This window comes from Colius striatus, chromosome 15, assembly GCF_028858725.1.
Source record: "Colius striatus isolate bColStr4 chromosome 15, bColStr4.1.hap1, whole genome shotgun sequence".
NCBI lineage: Eukaryota > Metazoa > Chordata > Aves > Coliiformes > Coliidae > Colius > Colius striatus.
In genome coordinates this window covers 13,123,240-13,141,985 of record NC_084773.1, presented here as the reverse complement: position 1 = coordinate 13,141,985, position 18,746 = coordinate 13,123,240, and the positions used below count along the sequence as shown (strand labels likewise).

The following is an 18,746-nucleotide window of genomic DNA, read 5'->3' as shown; positions in this document are numbered from 1 at the left end:
GCGCCCGGGGGCGGGGCTGCGGCGGCGCTGCGGTCGGCTCGCGCGTAGAGGACACGGGCAAGATGGCGGCGCTGCGGCAGCCGGCGGCCCTGGGCGCCCGCCTCGCCCGCCTCCCGCCGCGGGGCCGCGCCGCCGCGCCGCCGCTGCAGCTCCGCAGGGCCTTCCGCCTCTCCGCGCCCGCCGCCATACAGGTAGCGAGGCCGCCGCGGGGAGGGGCGCCCCGGCAGAAGGGCTGGGGGGGGAAAAGGGGCTCGTTCCCCTGGAGGGAAGGGTCCGGCCCCGCGGATGCGAGGCGGCCCCGGGGCGGGTGGGCTGGCGCGGGGGGACCCCGGCAGCTGCGGGCCGAGCCCCCGCCCTGCCCGGCTGCCCGTGTTTCTCGCAGGTGACGGTGCGGGACGCGCTGAACCAGGCGCTGGATGAGGAGCTGGAGCGAGACGAGCGCGTCTTCCTGCTGGGCGAGGAGGTGGCCCAGTATGACGGAGCCTACAAGGTATGTGGATGTCGTTATCGAGGCGGGAAGGGGCCTCGGGTGGGCCCTGACTCCTCTCTCCTGCCCTGCAGATCTCCAGAGGTCTCTGGAAGAAGTACGGGGACAAGAGGGTGATCGACACCCCCATCTCGGAGGTAAAGCTGCCGTGCCTGCAGCCCTGGCCATCCCTTCCTTGGGTGACCCTTCCATCAGCTGCTCCCCTGGTGCTCACCCCTCTGTTCCCTTCTCTTTCAGATGGGCTTCACTGGGATCGCTGTCGGTGCTGCTATGGTTTGTAAATTTGCGTTCCTCTACTTCTGAGTCCAAAACATTCATGTAAAATCATACTGATCGGGTTTTTAATATATTTAACAGGCAGGATTGAGACCAGTGTGTGAATTCATGACATTCAACTTCTCCATGCAAGCAATCGACCAGGTTATAAACTCAGCTGCCAAGACCTGTTACATGTCTGCAGGAGCAATCGCTGTTCCCATTGTGTTCCGGGGCCCCAACGGGGCATCGGCCGGCGTGGCGGCGCAGCACTCGCAGTGCTTCGCAGCGTGGTACGGCCACTGCCCGGGCCTCAAAGTTGTTAGTCCTTGGAGCTCGGAAGATGCCAAAGGTCTGCTGAAAGCATCAATCCGGGATGATAATCCAGGTAAACGGGAAGATCATGGCAATACCTAGCACTCGATCTGAAAGGATGTCTCGTTTTCCCCACCTGCCTCATTTATAATGACAACAAAAAAGATCTTTAAGCCCTAAAATGCTTAAGGTTGCTTTGCTGAAGCTTTAGGGGAGTTAGAAAGGCAGAGAAGTGTTGATTCTTTTCCTAACAGTCACTTGCCTTGCTGCAGCAGAGTAATGCTGTGCCAGCTATGTATCTGTAGTGCTAGTTAGTACCAGTCAGGAAACTCAGAAGCATTTGTGAATCTGTCGTACAGGGTTTAAAAAGGATAAAGGTGAGTCAGTTGTTCCTGCATATACAGTGTCTGTGTAAATCCTTTCTACAGATCGTGACATTCAGATGATACTTCAGAATGTCATTAAATGAAAGCAGGGCACCCTTTATTTTTCACAAGCACACTTGCAGTATCTGACACCTTCCTAAGACAAACAGTTCTGCCACCATGTACCAGAAGTTAAATATCTCATCTTCCTTAAGACTAACTGTAGACAATGTTTTAAATAATTCAGCACTGAAGTAAAGATACTGATTTCTTTTTTTAATTGCTTCTGCAAACATACTTGAGTCCTTGTTGCCTGGATGGGCTGAGTAGCTTGAGCTAGTCTGCTGTACTGCTGTTAACCAGCGGTGCAGTCCTCTACCTGCAGATGTACGTGTTAATCCAATTCTGTTTCCTTCTAGTTGTGATGCTGGAAAATGAATTGCTGTACGGTGTCCCCTTTGAAATGTCTGAACAGGCACAGTCAAAGGATTTCATTGTTCCAATTGGAAAAGCTAAAATTGAAAGGGAAGGTAAGCAGAGAATACAGTTTGTTGTCCTTGTTAACTGAGCTGTCTGGGGAACCTTTTTTAACCTCTGAGCTATTCAGAATACTGCTGTCATGGGGCATGGAGTAGGTGATAGCTGGAAAATATTTTTCCTCACCTCAGTATGTAATTTCTGTGAAAACCACTAAAAGGCATCACTGTAGTATTTCAGCCTATTTGTTCATAATTTACCTCTGAGTTCTATGAGTGCTTGAAAAAGATAATCTGCAAACTATATTAAATACCTCTTCAGTTCCCTGAATCACAGGGTAAAGTTTCTGTCTTGGCATAGTCCATCCACTACCACTCTTCATGCTATGTATGGGTGTAGAACTTCAGTTTCATTTGAGGAGCTTAAATTTACAAGAGGATCCTAATATTACAAGAGAATCCTTGAAAGGAGCCTCAAGGCTAGAAAAAAATGCTGTAAATATTAAGTATATTTTTTTAAACACTTGTTTCTGTCGTAGGAACTCATGTTACATTAGTGTCACACTCAAGACCTGTTGGACACTGTTTGGAAGCAGCTGCTGTGCTTGCCAAAGAAGGGGTGGAGTGTGAGGTGGGTGAGGTTTCTGTTGCTTTTCTCTGGAAGTGGGGAGAAAAAAGCAGAGGGTCTTTTTGTTCAGACTCTGCAAAACTTCAGTGCATTAACTACAAACTTCTGGTATTTGTAAATGCGCTTGCAGCGTGTGCATTTCATGTTTCTGCAGTTGACCAAATTAAGGCAGAACTGGTACTGATTTTCAGACTGGCCCAGCTGCATGGTGCAGAACAATGCAGTATGTGATGGTGTTTCAATTTAGCAAGACTCTTCCCTCTGGGATTTTCCAGCAGCCACCACAAACTGTTGCACACAGTCTCTGCCAGCATAAAAAGTTAAAAAATGTATTTAAATCTTATCTTCAAAGTCAGAATAGGTGGAAGTGCTAAAGGACACTGTACCCAGTTGGAACAGTGGGAACTGACAGCCCGAGATCATAGCAAAACTCACACTGTCCCTTTTTTCCCCCCGCAGGTTATAAATCTGCGAACCATTCGACCGATGGATGTTGAAACAGTGGAAGCCAGCGTTGTAAAGACAAACCACCTTGTAACCGTAGAAGGAGGCTGGCCACAGTTTGGAGTGGGAGCTGAAATCTGTGCCAGGATCATGGAAGGTACCGAGTTTTGCAATGTACATGCTGATTCCTAGTCTGAATCCCAACAACTTCTTGATAAAGCCAGATGAAGGTAGAATTTGGGGTTTATATCTGAGGAGCTTGAGCTTAGCTGTCTTGCTCTAGCGATTTTCATAGGTTGGATCCAGTTCATCTTCTGTGTCAAGTAATTCTTATCCCAGCAATCTGTCTGTGTGAGAAGCAGGATGGAAATGTTTTGTCTACACCATAGTGCACGAAGAGAAACGAGTAGGAACAGCTCTTTCAGGAGTATTAATGCTACGGGAACAAAACTGTTTCAGTAGATTAGGATTCAGGGATTGATTTGAGAGGAAACCAGAGAGTATGGCAACCTGACAGCTGTCTTCTGTTTCAGGACCTGCCTTTAACTACCTGGACGCCCCAGCTGTGCGTGTCACCGGCGCAGACGTGCCCATGCCTTACGCAAAGATTTTAGAAGATAACTGCATTCCTCAAGTGAAGGATATCATATTTGCAGTGAAGAAAACTTTGAATATCTAAGTTGTAAATACATGTTCTGTGGTCCTGCTTTACAAAATATTCATGGTGTAGGGCAAGTTGTATGCATACCTTCTCTTGTATAGCTACGTGAACTTTTTGTACAGTGGGGGAAGTACGGTGGCCTCCTGGAATATTTATATGGGGTTACTCGCTAAGCCACACATTATATAAGCAACAATGTGGTAGTGCCTGGTTGGTTGTTTAACAGTTCTGGTGGGTTAGTTGCTACTGTTCGGGGAGAAATCCTCCATTTCTGCTTGGTTTGTAATTATCAGAGGAGCTGCTGTTAAACCAGCTGTAGGGTGGCTGAGTGCAGAACTGCAGCGAGCACGAGGAGGCCATGTCCTGCCCTAGCTGGTGTACAGCTCTCCAGGAGCCCATGGGCAGCTGGCTTATTCTGAAGCAAGTGAAGCTTTGCTTTTCAGTACAATTACCTGTACACAGAGGCTGGGGAAGCCTGTGGTATGGGCCAAGAGATGGCTTAACGTGTTCAGTTGGGAGATCACTCTGCTCATGCAGAAAAGCTGCACAAGAGTTAAAGATCCTGATCCTCTTCACTATGTGATGGGAAACACTACCTGGTTTATGTTCGCTAGCTACCACATATGGTGATAAAAGAAATACTTGCCCAGATGTTTTGTATTTATGTTTGTTGTTGTTTGAGGTTTGGGGTTTTTTTATCTTGTTGCACAGGCCAACAATGGCATGCTCAAACTATAGTTCTTAACAGTGCAAAGTTCCTTTATTCAGACTGAAACAGCAGTTGTGCAGACTGTGTTTGAAGGGCTGGTAAGCAGTGGGGGCAGGCTTGTGGCAGGGTACCAAGGCAAAGCTAAGGGGCCAGTCCTGGCAGGGAGAGCTCTGCCCTCCCCAGAGCAGGAGCTACCTGCAGGAGTCGGGGTGGTGGGACTCACGCTGTACCCTGGGCAGTCTGCCTTGGCCCTGAGCTGCTGGAGGGGAGATCCTTACCTCTGCATGCAGACTGAAGAACTTGGGTCCCTTTCATCCATAGGCCAGGAATACCTCTCAGGGTACTTCCTTTAGCAGTAAAGTGCTGTCAGGCTTTGGGGAGGCTGGGCTTGAGGGTGCAATCTGAGGCGAATACACCCACCACCACTGCTGAAGGAATTCCATTAACATTTTAATAAAAATGACTGAATATCACAGGTTACATGAAACTCTGTACAGACATTCTCTGCATAGTAACAAACACTGATGTACTTGAATTTAAAAAATGGATTATCTATAATCCTTTAAAGTGCAATTTGTTTAAGGTTTTAAATCAAAAAGGATCTTTCAATAAAGTTTAAGCTGTAGAATTAACTTGAAGTAACTTTGCATTTAACTAAATCAAGAATAATATCCCAGTGCCCTATTAACTCCCATTTCAACTGTTTTCTTCATGTAAAAAACACTTTCCCTTAGGGTTGCAGGTAGGATGTCCATTTAAACAAGTTTATTGAGACAGCATTTTAACTCCACCAGCAAATACGGTGGGAGTAAGATGTAATTCTCCACTTCCCCCACCTGTGCAGTTATCCTTTTAGGGTTGAGGGGCTGGAATACCTAAAACAAAACTTGCTGATTGCATGCAGCAAGAACTAAAATGAGTAACAAGTGTGTGAAAAGAGTTGAAAAACTGAGCAGACTAAAACTACATTCCTGTAATTTGAAAAAAGGGTGAATTCACCATGGTCATGGCCATTCCTATTCTGTGGGGTTTATTTAGCCATATAGAGTTTGCTGTACCCCTGAAAAATTGTAGCTAGAGAACCAAGTTCTTGAAGTAAAGAATAGAGTACTTATCACAGCATGGCAACACAATTCAGACAGGGCAGTGCTGCTACTCGAGGAAAGCTGAAATAAGGATCAACAGAGTATACACTGGTGGGTCGGTCACTGGCTGGGAGTTGTCTTCTTGTGAGACAGCACAGGAGGGGGAGAGGGAATTCAATCCTGGTGTGACCAGTGGCCTCAGCTGATCCTGGGAGCGCTGTAGTCACACGTCTGTGTTTTCTTCAGAGTTCCTTTCTGAAAGTTCTGAATGGAGCTGAGTAAGGCCCCTCGGCCTGCACTGACAGCGGGCTGCGGGCTGGGCTGCGGCAGCACCTCTGTGCTCGGAGGAGGAGCTGCTGGTGGCAGGGGCGGCGGTGGCGGTGCTGGGGGTATCGATGCTCCTGTTGAGAAGATGAAGTTTGATTATGTAAGGAAAGTCCTGCTGCAGAAGACTGCAGCTGCCTAGCTGGACTTGGTTGGTCCTGCACTAATCACATCATTCTTCAAATGCCAGTGGAGTGGGAAGAACAAAACAGATGAAAAATGCTGAAGTGATCAAATACCTCTATCTGCAGGTGAGTTGTGTCATCTGAGACACCTCTGAAACAAAGCCCCAAGTGCCTCAGTACTCAGGGACGCTAAATAGGTCTCAAATGTGGTCTTGCACTGAAGGAAATGGAGATCACTTAACAGGACTTCCCAGCTTCCATTTCTTGTTTGCCCCAGTGAAGCAGTTTGCTCTTTGGGTCATGAACAAGGTCAGTAACAAGGACTGAAAGCAAATCTTGCTCCCAGTTCTTATTTACATGTCTAACTTTACATTCTTACAAAGCACTGCATGGCTGCAGTATTTGTGATGCCTGCTTGGTCAGATTATACTCCATTTTTAAAATACAAACCACAGATAGAGTTTTCTGGAAGTGCTTCACACTTCCACAGTACTGACAGGCTTTCTCCAAACACTTGTTTCATAGGATGAGTGAATCACTACCATTTGCCACTCACACCCCTTGCCAGCCTCTCGTGGCCCCACCAGTCACCTTTGTGCTCTGGCCTTTGCTTCCTTACCCCAGTCACATCCATCTCCTGCTTCTCCTCATGCCTTGCCCTCCCCATCCAGAGTCCCTGGGAAGCCAGAGCCCATGGCAGTGCATGCAGGCAGCCAGCCCAGCAGCAAGGGCCCACGTGGAGGTGCTTCCAGGCAGGTGGCCTTATTTGCCCCGAGTAGCTCTCCCAAATACCCTGACCTTGTGCAGCTCTGCTGCTGCTCATTGCACCATCATTTCTACACAAACACAATCAGCCATGCTGGAGTAAGAGCAAAGGGCTTCAGAGGTGAGTGCTTGCCCTCCCACAGGACATGTGCGTGAAAGTGGCATTGGCAGCACATCACCAGCGAGATGGGGAAGGACAGGCCTGCCTTGTCTCATACATTCTGGAATGACCAGGGGCATCATAATTAGTATTTTAGAACTATTCAACAGTGAATTTTTACTTAAAATCCTCTAGATCCTAAGTTATTACATAGTAAGGCTAGAGCGATGGTACCTATAACACATGCTTTTGGTAGCTCTAACCTACAAAGAGGAATACACTTTTAAGTGGCAGAACTGTGACACAATGCAAAACAACGTGAGGCCAACCAAGAGACTATGGTAGCAGAACTGCTTGGTGTGAAGTAAGCAAATGCCAAGCAGTTAAAGGACATTACGCCACAGAGACTTGAGAGGTATTCAGTGAAGATAAAGCTCACCTATAGAAGACAGAGAACAGGCCAAGTTCTCTATGCTCCAGTTTTCTCTCAATCCCCCACTAACTCTTGCTCTCAGACTAACAAGCGATAGTAAAGAGACAACTGCTGTAATTAAAAAAAGCAGTAATACTAAATCAAAGCTGTAACTCAAAGCTCCCTCATTTTATATTTGTACCCGTCTCTGAAAAGAGACTCATCCCATATGGGAGTGAGCTCAAAGTGCAGTCTGCACACAAAGCATCCAATTTTGCCAGTGTACATTAATACATGCTGTGACTGTAGCACTTCCAGCTCCCCAGGAGAAAATTCTCATTGGCAAGAAAACCTTCTGTGACAACAAAACATGGAAGTACATATTGAGCTCTTCTTCACTCTTCTTCTTTCCAGAGGAAATATTCAACTCCCAGTGGAAATACCAGAGATCAGCTGAAACTATTTAACATGCCTGTTGCACGTGGATCAACTGCTCTCTTCAGTCATCAAAACATTGCCCAATGTTAGCACAAACTGAAATAAATAGCATACTGATGACATGGGGCCATCTAACTTATCCAAATCTACTCTTTACACTAGCCAAAGATGTAAGCCAATTTATTATTAGAAATACTGGAAATCCATCCCCTAGGTTAGAGTCCTTCTGCATCTCATGTGCGTACAGAGTGCCAGCAAAGCACAGCAAAGCAAAACTTGACACTTTGCCAGAGGAAAAACAAGACCAGGAACAGTTTATATAACCACTTCTGTGGTCAGATCAGAACACTACAGGACTGAGGTATCAACACTATCACCAAACTGATCAGATGACCTGCTGTAAAAGAGCCAAGACCAGCTAATCATAAATGAAATGGCTTGAAAGAGATGCAAGAACTGCAGAGAACAAAGACGAGATTTGTGGCTAGAATTGCAAGGTGGGGTTGAAGATGCTACTTGAAGGAACAAGTAGTTTTGCAAGATGCAACAGAGAATGACCATGAAAATAGTGGCCAGGGCTCTGTATGGAATACAACAGGAATATATGGAGTGAAAGAAAGTACACATCTAACAGAAATGGGGGCAACACAGACACAGAGTGCTCAGATCACTGAATATTATTAGGCCAAGGTTTCATGGGATATCAATTTTGGTCTGGTTATTTTACCACAGGGGTAGAAGAGACAGGGAAGCAGGGGAAGAGACCACCTTCTGTCCTAGAAATTGTTAAATTCCCCAGGACTCACTTGTACTGAAACTGAGCTGCCAACAACATCATACAGTTAAATTCTTCAGAGACTGGCTACAGATAATGATACTCTTACACCTGAGCTCAGCCTTAAGACATAAATACACACAGGTTTCATAATGGTGTCTGACTACTTATGAGCACGACATATTGAACATTTTAAGAGTATGATTCTGAAAATCAGAACAGTTAGTTCATCAAAACCAAGCTGTCCTTCCCTTCTTAATTGTGTTACGAAGGTAGGGCAAAGGAAATCTTATTTCAGGCTTGTGTACTCATGCAGTTACATCTACAGATTAAATTGTTCTGCCCAACAGGGAAATATTTTCCTGTATTGACTAGTAAAAAACAGTAGAGACAAATGCTCAGTTATCACTAGACTTTCTATACTGAAGAAGCTGCCCACAAACACACATTTTACTCATTCATGCAGTTGTAAGAATAAAACACTCAAACAAGAACTTACCAAGGGTTTTTTACAGGGACATTTTTGTTAAAAGAGTGTGTTAAAAGGAATAGGAAGTAAATCAGATGCTGTAAACTTGATGCCTGAATTGAAACAAAAACTTAATTATGAATTTAAAGTGACAGCAATTGTGCAAACAGCAATAAAAACTTGGCTGAGAATGGGATGCAAACAAAGAAAACCATTTTAGTGACAGGGTTTTTAAAGATGCTGTATTTCATTACAGTAATCCATAAGAATGTTCAGATCTTTTTCTTCTATTCCCTCCCAAATTCTAAGCAAGCTGAAGATTTGCATTCAACTTTCCCATAGAGAAACAGAGCATCTTTAAAGAGATAAATCAGCATTAGCTTACTTGTCCGAAAATTCATGTTCAAAATGATGCATGCTCTATGCCAGCAGAGAGAGAGAGAGGACACAAGTTAATCACCCAGTTCTCGTGTCAAAGTAAGAAAAACAGTTACTGTTAGCTGAAATGTTAGTACAAAAATCAATACATTTGTAGTCACTGACAAGTACCAGGACAGCAGATTGACTATATCTCATATTACATATTCAATATTTCATCTGATTCTGAATAACGAACCACAATGTTCCAAGCTATAAGCATTATTGTACTTGAACAAATACAACACACATGCTTTCAGTTGCACATGCTGTAATTCAAGCTTTACAGAATTAAAGTGCATTTAGAGAGATTTAGCAAGAGATCTGCAGGAAGATTAGCCACAGAAGATGAAATCCAGGAACATTTCCTGTCCTGTTAACACCTGTATTTACACTCACGCTGCATGGGTCGGACACACTCAGTAAGTGCACTCAGATTGTCTTACAGAAACGTGAAGGGCAGAAAAGATGCACCATAGGAGTGCCTATGAAACATATGTCGTACTGCAGGATTCAGAACAACTGGCACAGAAAAAGACAGCTAAAGTCAAGCACAACTCTTTCACATTATTCCCACAGGGAAGCAAAAATGGCACCCTCCAAACTCTACTCCATTGTAAAAGAGAGCTCATGGTATTTTATGGGCTTGTTTGATTTAGAGAAGGTGCAGTGATGTTTTAAATAACCCATGCCATGGTGTTCTGCATCCCTTCTGATCCCAGCCACAGCTCACAGCCACATAGAAAAATAACAGATTTCCAAGGAATCAAAGAAAATGTAGGAAGTTATGTTAGAATCACTTGCCCTGGTCTAAACAATGTATTTAAGATGTTGTTTAGCCAAGTATCTGCAACAAAATCAGTTCAAAACATTCTAGTCAATGAGAGAAGCCCATAAGGGTCCTACTTTTCTAGTACACACCCTTCCCCTCAAAGCAGGTCATGCCTTCAATCCTACAGCTGCAGCTGCCATAATGAAGCCAGCAAACAATTTACTACTCAGTATGGTTGATGTTGATTACACCAAACACTGCTGCAAGCCAAGTCTCATGAGATTCTTGTTTAGAGACAAAGCACCACTGAACACATGAGAAACCTCCCTGAACAATGTTCCTTCCCCAGGGTGTGTCAGCCTGAAGCCCATTCCTCTTTGGTTCACATCTTTGACCCTGCACATACCCACACACTGCATTGATTTGGTTAGTTACAGGCCAGGACAAGAGCTTGTTGGGTACACTTTTCCATTATCAGCCTTTATTTTGCCATGGCATCATATCAGCAAGGTGCTTTGACATATCCTGATTCTAACACAACCAAAACAGAAAGACTGAAAGCCTCATTCCCCTTCTGAGAGTCATCTCACCACACAGACACCCACAAGTAGTTTTGGTTTAGAGGTACATAGAATCATAGAATGGTAGGGTTGGAAGGGGCCTTTAGAGATCATCTAGTCCAACCCCCCTGCAGAAGCAGGTTCACCTAGATCAGGTCGCATAGGAACATGTCCAGGCGGGTCTTGAAGACCTTAGTAAGTACAGGGAAACCCCATGAGAGGTACAAGTTACAGATGCATCACTTGTCACAAAATCCTAGCATGGGCCAGTGAGTCTTTCAAGTCAGTAATTGCTTAGAATAGCTAAAATAGCAACATTGCTGGTGAAAGAGGCATGCTAGCTTTCTCTTAGAACTACTCTCTGAAACTTCTTCAATGAATTCTGCTCACAAAAGCACTCCTGAAACAGTGACACTTGCCTTTACACCTGAACAAAAGGATTAAAGCCATGGGCACGCTAAAGCACTTTCTGATTTGAATGCATGTAGGGCCACTGCACCCACTATGTCAAACGAGCCTGATCCCACAACCCATCCTGAGCACGCTGGCAGCAAGATGACTGAGACACTATGTCAAAGTGGTTTGAACATCAGAGCAAAGTTTTGAGCCAAAACTTGAACCATTTTCAGCCATCCAAACCATATCTACACACAAACCTGCATCACACACTCAAAACTTGAAAGTTTTCAACCAGGGTCCAACAGGTACAAGTTTATTGCAGGAAAAATAGTTTCCTAAACATCTGTCCATTTTGGAGGCATAAGGTTTGCTCTTGCCTTTTTAGCTGCTTACTTATTCAAGCAAACAGCACTGCAAATAAACTCTCCAGCTAAGAGTGAGCACATCCAGAGAACAGCACTGTTATTGTGCAACACAATAACAGTAATTATCTGCTTTGGACTAACTGGGAGAAGTTAGTTCATAAAATACACACTTCAACATACCCTTAACTTGAAGGAGCAATGGCTAATTTCAACATGACTAAATTTCACGACACAAACTGCAGTGTCCTTTGAAAGACCTGCTACAGTGAACATAAATTTGATTGCACTGCTTTAGTTAATGAATTGTGCCATGTAGAAAGTTCCTGGGACTAGAAATCATATGGCATGAGTCATCATAACAAACAGCAATGCTATGGACTGCTTCCCTTCTGGAAATGTTCTCCATTAACATTTTTGCTGCTAATGTTTGCCAGTGCTCCTCTTGTAGCCTTTCAGACTGAAGCACATCCACTATCACTAAACATTCAGATTTGTAATCAAACTTTCAGAAGCATTTCTATTACCCACTCAAGCAGATTCTTCACCACTTCCCACTGTCTGTCCTAAACGTTAGCAAAGCTGCACAGCTAACCAGCAAACTGGGAAACAGAAATGGCCCAAAATAATTGAGATATTATTTTTAGCTTAAATCAGACTCTGACTTGTTTCTGTCAGTTCTACTGGGGTCATTGATGGGCTGTAGCAGGCCTGGGGAGACAGATGTAGCCTAAGCCACTGAATTTGTCTAAAACTACTAGAACTACATCACAGTAGTACAGGTGTAAAGAGACAATACACAGAAACAAGGGAACAATAAACAGTATTTCAGAGTCAACAGACCATTAATATCAGAATAAATGCAGATGGCAACGTGAGGCCCCAAAAATGTCTGGAAAGTGGCAACATTGGTAGGACTTGACTAGTAGATACTCTGAAGCAAGCTCTTACACTCTATGGGTAAATCATACCATGTGTATCTCAAGAAAGGTTGTTAAATGAAAAAACACAGTACTAAAAGGTTCTCTATGGCCCTAAAAAGAGAGCATATGCCCACAATCAGGCTGACACAAGATAAATGTCATCTCTGTGTTCCAACCTTGAAAATCCCCATCTCTTCACCATCCTTGTGAAAATCCACAGCTGAGGGGTGGGAGAGAACAAAGACAAACATTGTAATGACTTGAACTTACCTGCTGTAGAGGGCGGAGTGGGGGATGATGGAGACGTTAATGGGGAACTTGCCCCAGAGCCTGCTAAATAAAACAACAGTCTAGTAACTAAAGCTGTGCCAAACAATTCAACACAGTCAGACAAGACAGTTAGAAACAGGTCAACTTGATTGACTGAAGATCCAATCCTGCTTCGACTAAAATCTTGGGCAAGGTTCCAAATCACAGGGACAGTGTCACTCAGACCCAACCTGACCAGAAAGGCTTTACAGTACACAGTCTCAGGAGGTCCAAACATGCAAGAAGTGCATTTAGCAGTATTTCTCAACAGTAAACACTTCTGTTGCTTAGGCTGGTGGATTTCAGCATCCTAATTCTGTTCTCCTTAAGAGCTGTGCCACTGCATGAATGACACCCCATTTCTCATGATTTTCAGTCAGTTGCTGTACTCCACAAGTTACTCTGACATCTCACTATTCCACGATAGGCTGCTTTTGTCACATTTTAGCCAAGCAACTCATCTCAGCTAAGTAGTACCAACCATTCCTTCTAAGTCAATGAAGGCCTGTCAAAGACTCTGTTGTTTCAGAATTCAGCACTGAAGCAGTAATTAAACAGCTCATTTTCTCATTCATTTTAACGCCTTCCTATGGAACACCGCTCACCACAGAGTTTCCCCCTGAAGGCTGCATTATTAAATGGTCCAAATAACAGATGTTTTCATTATTACAATAAAATATCAATCAAAACGAAGAGACTGATTTTTTTCTTCTTTTGAGGAACAGGGCACAGGACAGAAGACACATCGTTTTAAAAATGGCAGCTGAAAATCTAACATTGACAACATTTTTAAGCCCTCAACTTATCTATTACTAAATACCCAAACCAGTGGTATTGATCTCTGCTAGTCCAATATTACTGTGTAAACTGATGGTGACCCTGGGTCTTTTAAGCCAGAACATGACAGCAACAACAACATTGACATAGCTGTGCAGAAGCAAACTCTTCTCTCTGTAGTTACCTGAGTTATTGGAGTTGCTGTATTTCGCTGAGTGTTCTTCCCCACTTTCATAGGCAGAGCGTTTTGACTTCTTTAAAATGGAACAGAAGAAACAGAAGATAGGAATGAATAATTGCCTTCCATGATTCAACTGACACACCAATTTGTAACAGTCAGCCACCATACCACACAAGGTTTATCAATGCCCAGCCTCCCTCTCCACACACCCAATACTTGCTGCAACGAGGACAACAGCAGCAAGGCTGTTCTGCACTCAGGTATCTCCAGGCAAGCAACATGGGCAATTCCAGTGCCCTCTGACCACAAGGGACAGGCAGAAAACTGGCCCACCAAAAAGAAATAGAAATGCAGACTGTGCTGCAGGAACAGACTATAAAAGGCTCCAACACCTCGCCTGGGCAGCAGGAAGCAGCACAGGTTGTCATCTGTGTTATGTGTCATTTGTCATGAAGTGTTACCTAAGACTGTTTTCATACAGCAATCTCAAACAGGTTAAACAAATATGCAAGACAGCTACCACTGTAACTTAAACTTCTTAGGAAGTCTATTGCTTAGCTACAGAAGTGAAAATGCTCAGGAAAGAGCACAGAAAAACACAGGACAGAATAGAGCAGCTATTTGTGGTTCTGCCTGCTAAACATTCAAAAAGATACATGCCCTTTGTTCTGTGTGAGAAACCTACTGAAAGATTGCCTACCTTTCGTGCTAAGATCTTCCTTTTCTTTTTTTCTTCTTCAGAGCCATGATGAGACTGAGCTCTTGTCAGCCTTCTGTGCTGATGAATCTTCAAAATGAAGGGAAAAAACAGAAAAAGGCTATTTCAAGACCTTGAATATTCTCAAACAAGGCATATGTTTGGGGTACAGGATAACACACTGTAGCTGCTTTGCATGTTTAGTTTTCTTTTTTCATTTTTAGTTTTTATCATTACTGTTGCAGGTAGAGGATGGAGCCCCATGCTGCAGTTAAAATGATCCTTTAACTTAGGAGCCTGTGCATCACTTAGAACAGTGAAATGCCATACAGTCAACAGCTGTTCTACAGCTCCTCATACCACATTTCTGGGAAAGCAAACCTGTTGATAGAAGCTTTTATTAATCAAAATCGCTTTGAGTAAAAACTTGCTTTCCCCATATAAAGCGATAAGAGGAAACTAAATGTCTGTAGAAAATACAGTAAAGAAATGCAGAAGTTACCAATTTCTGTTCTTCTGTTAATCGTTTTTCTATGCATTCCTTGGAGGTTTTCAGTGCCTCTTTTAGCTTAGTAGGAATCTAATGCAGAACAGGGAAAAAATAATAGCACAAAACATAAGCGAAAACACAACTACACCACTCAAAGCTCGTTGTCTGATCATGTTGCTCATCTAAAGCTCCACTTTCCCTTAGTGAAGGGAAAAGGAAAACTCTAGATACATGTCTTCCACTCCAAACCTAGCTACAGATCTAACAGTAGGGACAAAGAAACACCAAATACCGTCAGGGATACTTTAATGGCAGGGACAGCTACTTGAATACTCCAGTCACATCCATCCCCAAACTGCCCTGAGGCTGACAACACAAGGCACAGGGCACATGCCCTCCAGTGCTCTGAGACAGCTTCCCAGTAGGAGCAGATGTGGCTCCCTAGAAGACCCAGCACTGCAGCGCTGGAGCTGGCAACAACATGCTGATGGTCTCAACTTGCAAAATCAGCTTTCATAAGTCTTAGCAATTGGTTTCCTCTCACTGCAGCTTCTGTTCTGATTAGTTGTCATTAGTCAGGCAAATGAGCCTCAGGACAGGAGGAACTGCACTTCAATACTCATAGGTCAAATCATGTCCCCCTTCTAAGGGGCGACTGAGTACAATTCAACAAAGGAATCCAAATATTGAAGGCAATCACCAAAAAGCCAAATAAAGCCATCTTTCCTCTACACTATTTTCCAATTAATGTGTAGCTACCCACAGCCTGGCACTTCCACAAACATCAGCAAATCAATGCTTAACTCTACCTTAAACTGTGGTTTCTCGGAGTTTGTTAGCAGGACGTCACTGAATAATCTGTGAGTGGATTAAAAAACAACAACAAAAAAGAAAAACAAATAAAGGAATATTATTCCCAGGAGAGAGGCAGAACTGCAGCAGAATACTACAGGTACTGTTTGCTTAACTGTGTCTTTCTCTTTCTCCTTCTCTGTCTTCATCCCTAGGCCACTGTGGGTTTTTCCCACAGGTTTTTATGTACTGCTTTTTATTTTCCAAGCACTGCTGTAAAATTTGCAGCATTCAACCCTCAGAATGCAGCCACTGCTGATGGCAGAGTAAGTAAGACCATATGAAGTATTTTGAAAGCTGACAGAATAGGTACAGTTATCAAAGGCAGAGAGGGTTCCCCCAAAAAGAATACCTTCTTCTTAAAAGTATATCGATACTTAATGACAGAAGATTACCTAAGGCTTTATGTTAAATTTCACCTAAACAAAAACATTGCTCTTTTTAAGAACTCTCTCTGAGCACAACTAATTGTTAGCATTAACAAGAATTATGTGAAAGATCAAGGAATGAACTTAACATTTGAAAACATCTGTGTTCTTGTCTGTACTCTGGCAAAGGCAGCTAAAGCAAATATTCAAATATTTTCACTCTCCCCTCTACAGTATCAGCAGCAACAGCAGAAATGATAAATCCTTTTCCATCCAAAACATAAACACTAGAGGGCAATGGTTGTCTGATAATAAACTGGTTAGTCCACTTCGAGGTATTTTGTTCTGGAGAACATACTAGAAAACCGTCCTAGAGAGAGATCTCAAGCCTGGCTCTGAAATAAATATTTCAGAGGTCTCTTGTTACTGTTCACTGGGGAAAGTTATCACAGGCCTATACTAGAAAAAACAAATTCAAGTCTAGAAGCAACTTTCTAAGAGTAGGATTCCATGAAAAATTCAGAAATAAAGCAAAATTTGTAAAGATTTTTTTAAAAAAACCCACAAAAGTTCACTCTTGTTTACAGTGCAGTTTTCTGACCCTTTCTGATGACATGTCATTGCAAAATTAAGCAAACTCATAGTTTATAAGCTTAATAAATACTTAAATTGCATTAATTGCATTGCACATCTACACAGAACACTTTAGCGATGAGTACTGGTATGAAGGGAATGTAGTACAATATCCTACATGTCAGACACAGCTGGTCATGGATTGTTTACTCAACATCTTTTAAGACCTAGATATTCCTGTATTGACAGAGTTTTCTTATAGCATTTCTCCCCTGCTTAGATTCTTCTCTCTATTTCCCACCTCCTCTAATAGCAGAGGAAGGAAGGAGGAGAAGGAACTGAAGGCTGAGACAAGCCTGTAGGGACTCTTCACACTCAGGAAATATAAATCTTGGAGCATGCTCTAAATGTACTGATGTGGATACCGTGAGATCAGACTCAGATTTAGGTAAGGGCAATCTGTCATTTATAAGGTCATCATTCTGGCACCTTGCATTAAGAAAAAATAAAAGAACCTCCCACCAGGAACTGTGGTTCTATGCTTAGCATGCTGATGACATGACAGCAGACAATTTCCCTGGTAATACTATCTCCTAATTGCTGGCAGGGCAGCACTTCAGAAAGGTATGATCTCTATCTCAGCCATGCACTGACATCACACCTTTTCTGCATTCTGGTCTTGCCCCATACCTGCCCTTACCCCTTCACTGCATCACTGGGAGGACAACCTGGAAGGGAATTTATTCTGTTTATGTTTCAGAGAATCCCTAAGTCACTCCTGAAAGAAACCAGCCAGGGCTTCTTCATGGCACTTCATACCCAGACCCAGTCTAAATGTCACTGCTGAGCAGAGCAAGAGATCTATTTTGCTAGTCTTAAGTAAAATGATAGCAAAATCTACTGAAGTAAGTCTGAAAAGAAACTGCAGAAACACTCCTTATTCTACATGTTTTAAAACAATCTGGACATGATTTTAATCTCATGCTGCTTTAATAGCTGGATCAGTCTAAACCAGAGCATCATGCTGAACAAAATGCTCCAACATGCCAAGAGGCAAGGAAATGTTAAATGAGGGTTCTATAAAGCCTGTCAATTTTAAAGCTTCATTTGGCTATAACATACATCCCTCAAAGAGGAGCAAGTCTTTCTAAGAGGGAACAAAAGCAAAAAGATTCTTCCTCCTTACATAATTAAAAATATTGCTATGAGTATAAACAAGTAAAACCAGACTTACGGCATCTGTAAGAGCCGTGAAACAGTTGGCATGCCATTCTTCATGGCTTCACAGGTCAGAATGGATTCCAACACAGACACTACCAAAGGGAAAATAAGAATGAACATATTTTTGCAAGGCAGGGTAGCAAATGACGTAGAATGAACATCTGGCACTGCTGCGTGATGTTCCATCAACTAAGCAGTGATGAAGCTCTGACATGTGGTTTTTATTATCATGTTACAATTACATGTACAAACTTTTCAAAATGTTAGACAGGAGGCCAAGGGAATCCAGGCATCTAATTACTTACCACACAGTGCTTTAGCACTCAGATTAAAAGCAAAATTAAAGTTTTATTCAAATAGCACATATATTTCAGGAAGAACATCTTTTGTAGATTTACAAATTACTAATTCTTTCTGGTCACAGGCTGTAAAGATCTTAGGCTGCTGTTTCACAGCACATCAGCTTAAGTAAAAGGTAAAGAGTACCCAGGGAGCTGAGACTGACATTTTGTTGATTGTGTACTAACCAACAAACATTGATGGTGCAGGAGGGAAGCTGTCTACTGGAATCGTATCTGGGGGTCTTCCATATGTCATCTCATACAGTAAGTGTCCAAAGCAATGTACATCAACACCTTCTAAAGTCTGTGGAGGAACAAAAGATAAAACCACAACTTGCTAGAACTAATCAGTTCTTCACAGCTGGTTTGAAAACATGCAATAACCTGTTAAAGAGCGGTCTTACATTTGAAGATAGAAAAGAGGAACCACTGGGACAGTTACTAATCCCAACCATTGCCCTGCAATACTTCAGCTCAAATTAAATCTTCACACCTCAAGTTAAAGCAGCTACTGCTGTCCTTCTATATATGATGATACAAATGGGATAGCAGTATAGTCATGTTCTGTAAAGACATGTGAAGATGTAGTAAGCTCTTTTCATACACAGCAGTTTGGAGAGCCATACATTGACACAACCAAAAGGAAGCACATTTTCCTTGCTAAGTCAAAC

The 18,746-nt window shown here is 43.0% G+C and overlaps 2 protein-coding genes across 4 annotated transcripts in view; one reads left to right on the top strand and one right to left on the bottom strand.

Annotated features, from left to right (window-relative positions):
* The first annotated feature begins 50 nt into the window (after positions 1 to 50).
* On the top strand, positions 51 to 4,827 carry PDHB (pyruvate dehydrogenase E1 subunit beta). Its single transcript, XM_062008695.1, has 9 exons — positions 51 to 191; positions 383 to 490; positions 562 to 624; positions 725 to 760; positions 845 to 1,130; positions 1,842 to 1,952; positions 2,438 to 2,529; positions 2,986 to 3,127; positions 3,504 to 4,827. The coding sequence occupies exons 1-9, from the start codon at positions 63 to 65 to the stop codon at positions 3,647 to 3,649; spliced, it is 1,113 nt and encodes a 370-aa protein (XP_061864679.1). The 5' UTR covers positions 51 to 62; the 3' UTR covers positions 3,650 to 4,827.
* The window catches only part of PXK (PX domain containing serine/threonine kinase like), a 36,774-nt gene continuing 22,466 nt past the window's right edge, over positions 4,439 to 18,746 (bottom strand). Inside the window, exons 11-18 of one of the 3 annotated variants that reach the window (XM_062008693.1) lie at positions 18,262 to 18,379; positions 17,748 to 17,826; positions 15,530 to 15,578; positions 14,733 to 14,810; positions 14,234 to 14,320; positions 13,537 to 13,606; positions 12,537 to 12,596; positions 4,439 to 5,826 (exon numbers count right to left, since the gene is read on the bottom strand). In XM_062008693.1, the coding sequence (XP_061864677.1) occupies positions 5,624 to 5,826; positions 12,537 to 12,596; positions 13,537 to 13,606; positions 14,234 to 14,320; positions 14,733 to 14,810; positions 15,530 to 15,578; positions 17,748 to 17,826; positions 18,262 to 18,379 (744 nt within the window). In that variant the 3' untranslated portion in view covers positions 4,439 to 5,623. Of the gene's footprint in view, positions 5,827 to 12,536; positions 12,600 to 13,536; positions 13,607 to 14,233; positions 14,321 to 14,732; positions 14,811 to 15,529; positions 15,579 to 17,747; positions 17,827 to 18,261; positions 18,380 to 18,746 lie in introns of all 3 variants that reach the window. The other 2 variants (XM_062008692.1, XM_062008694.1) reach the window with 2 other exon arrangements.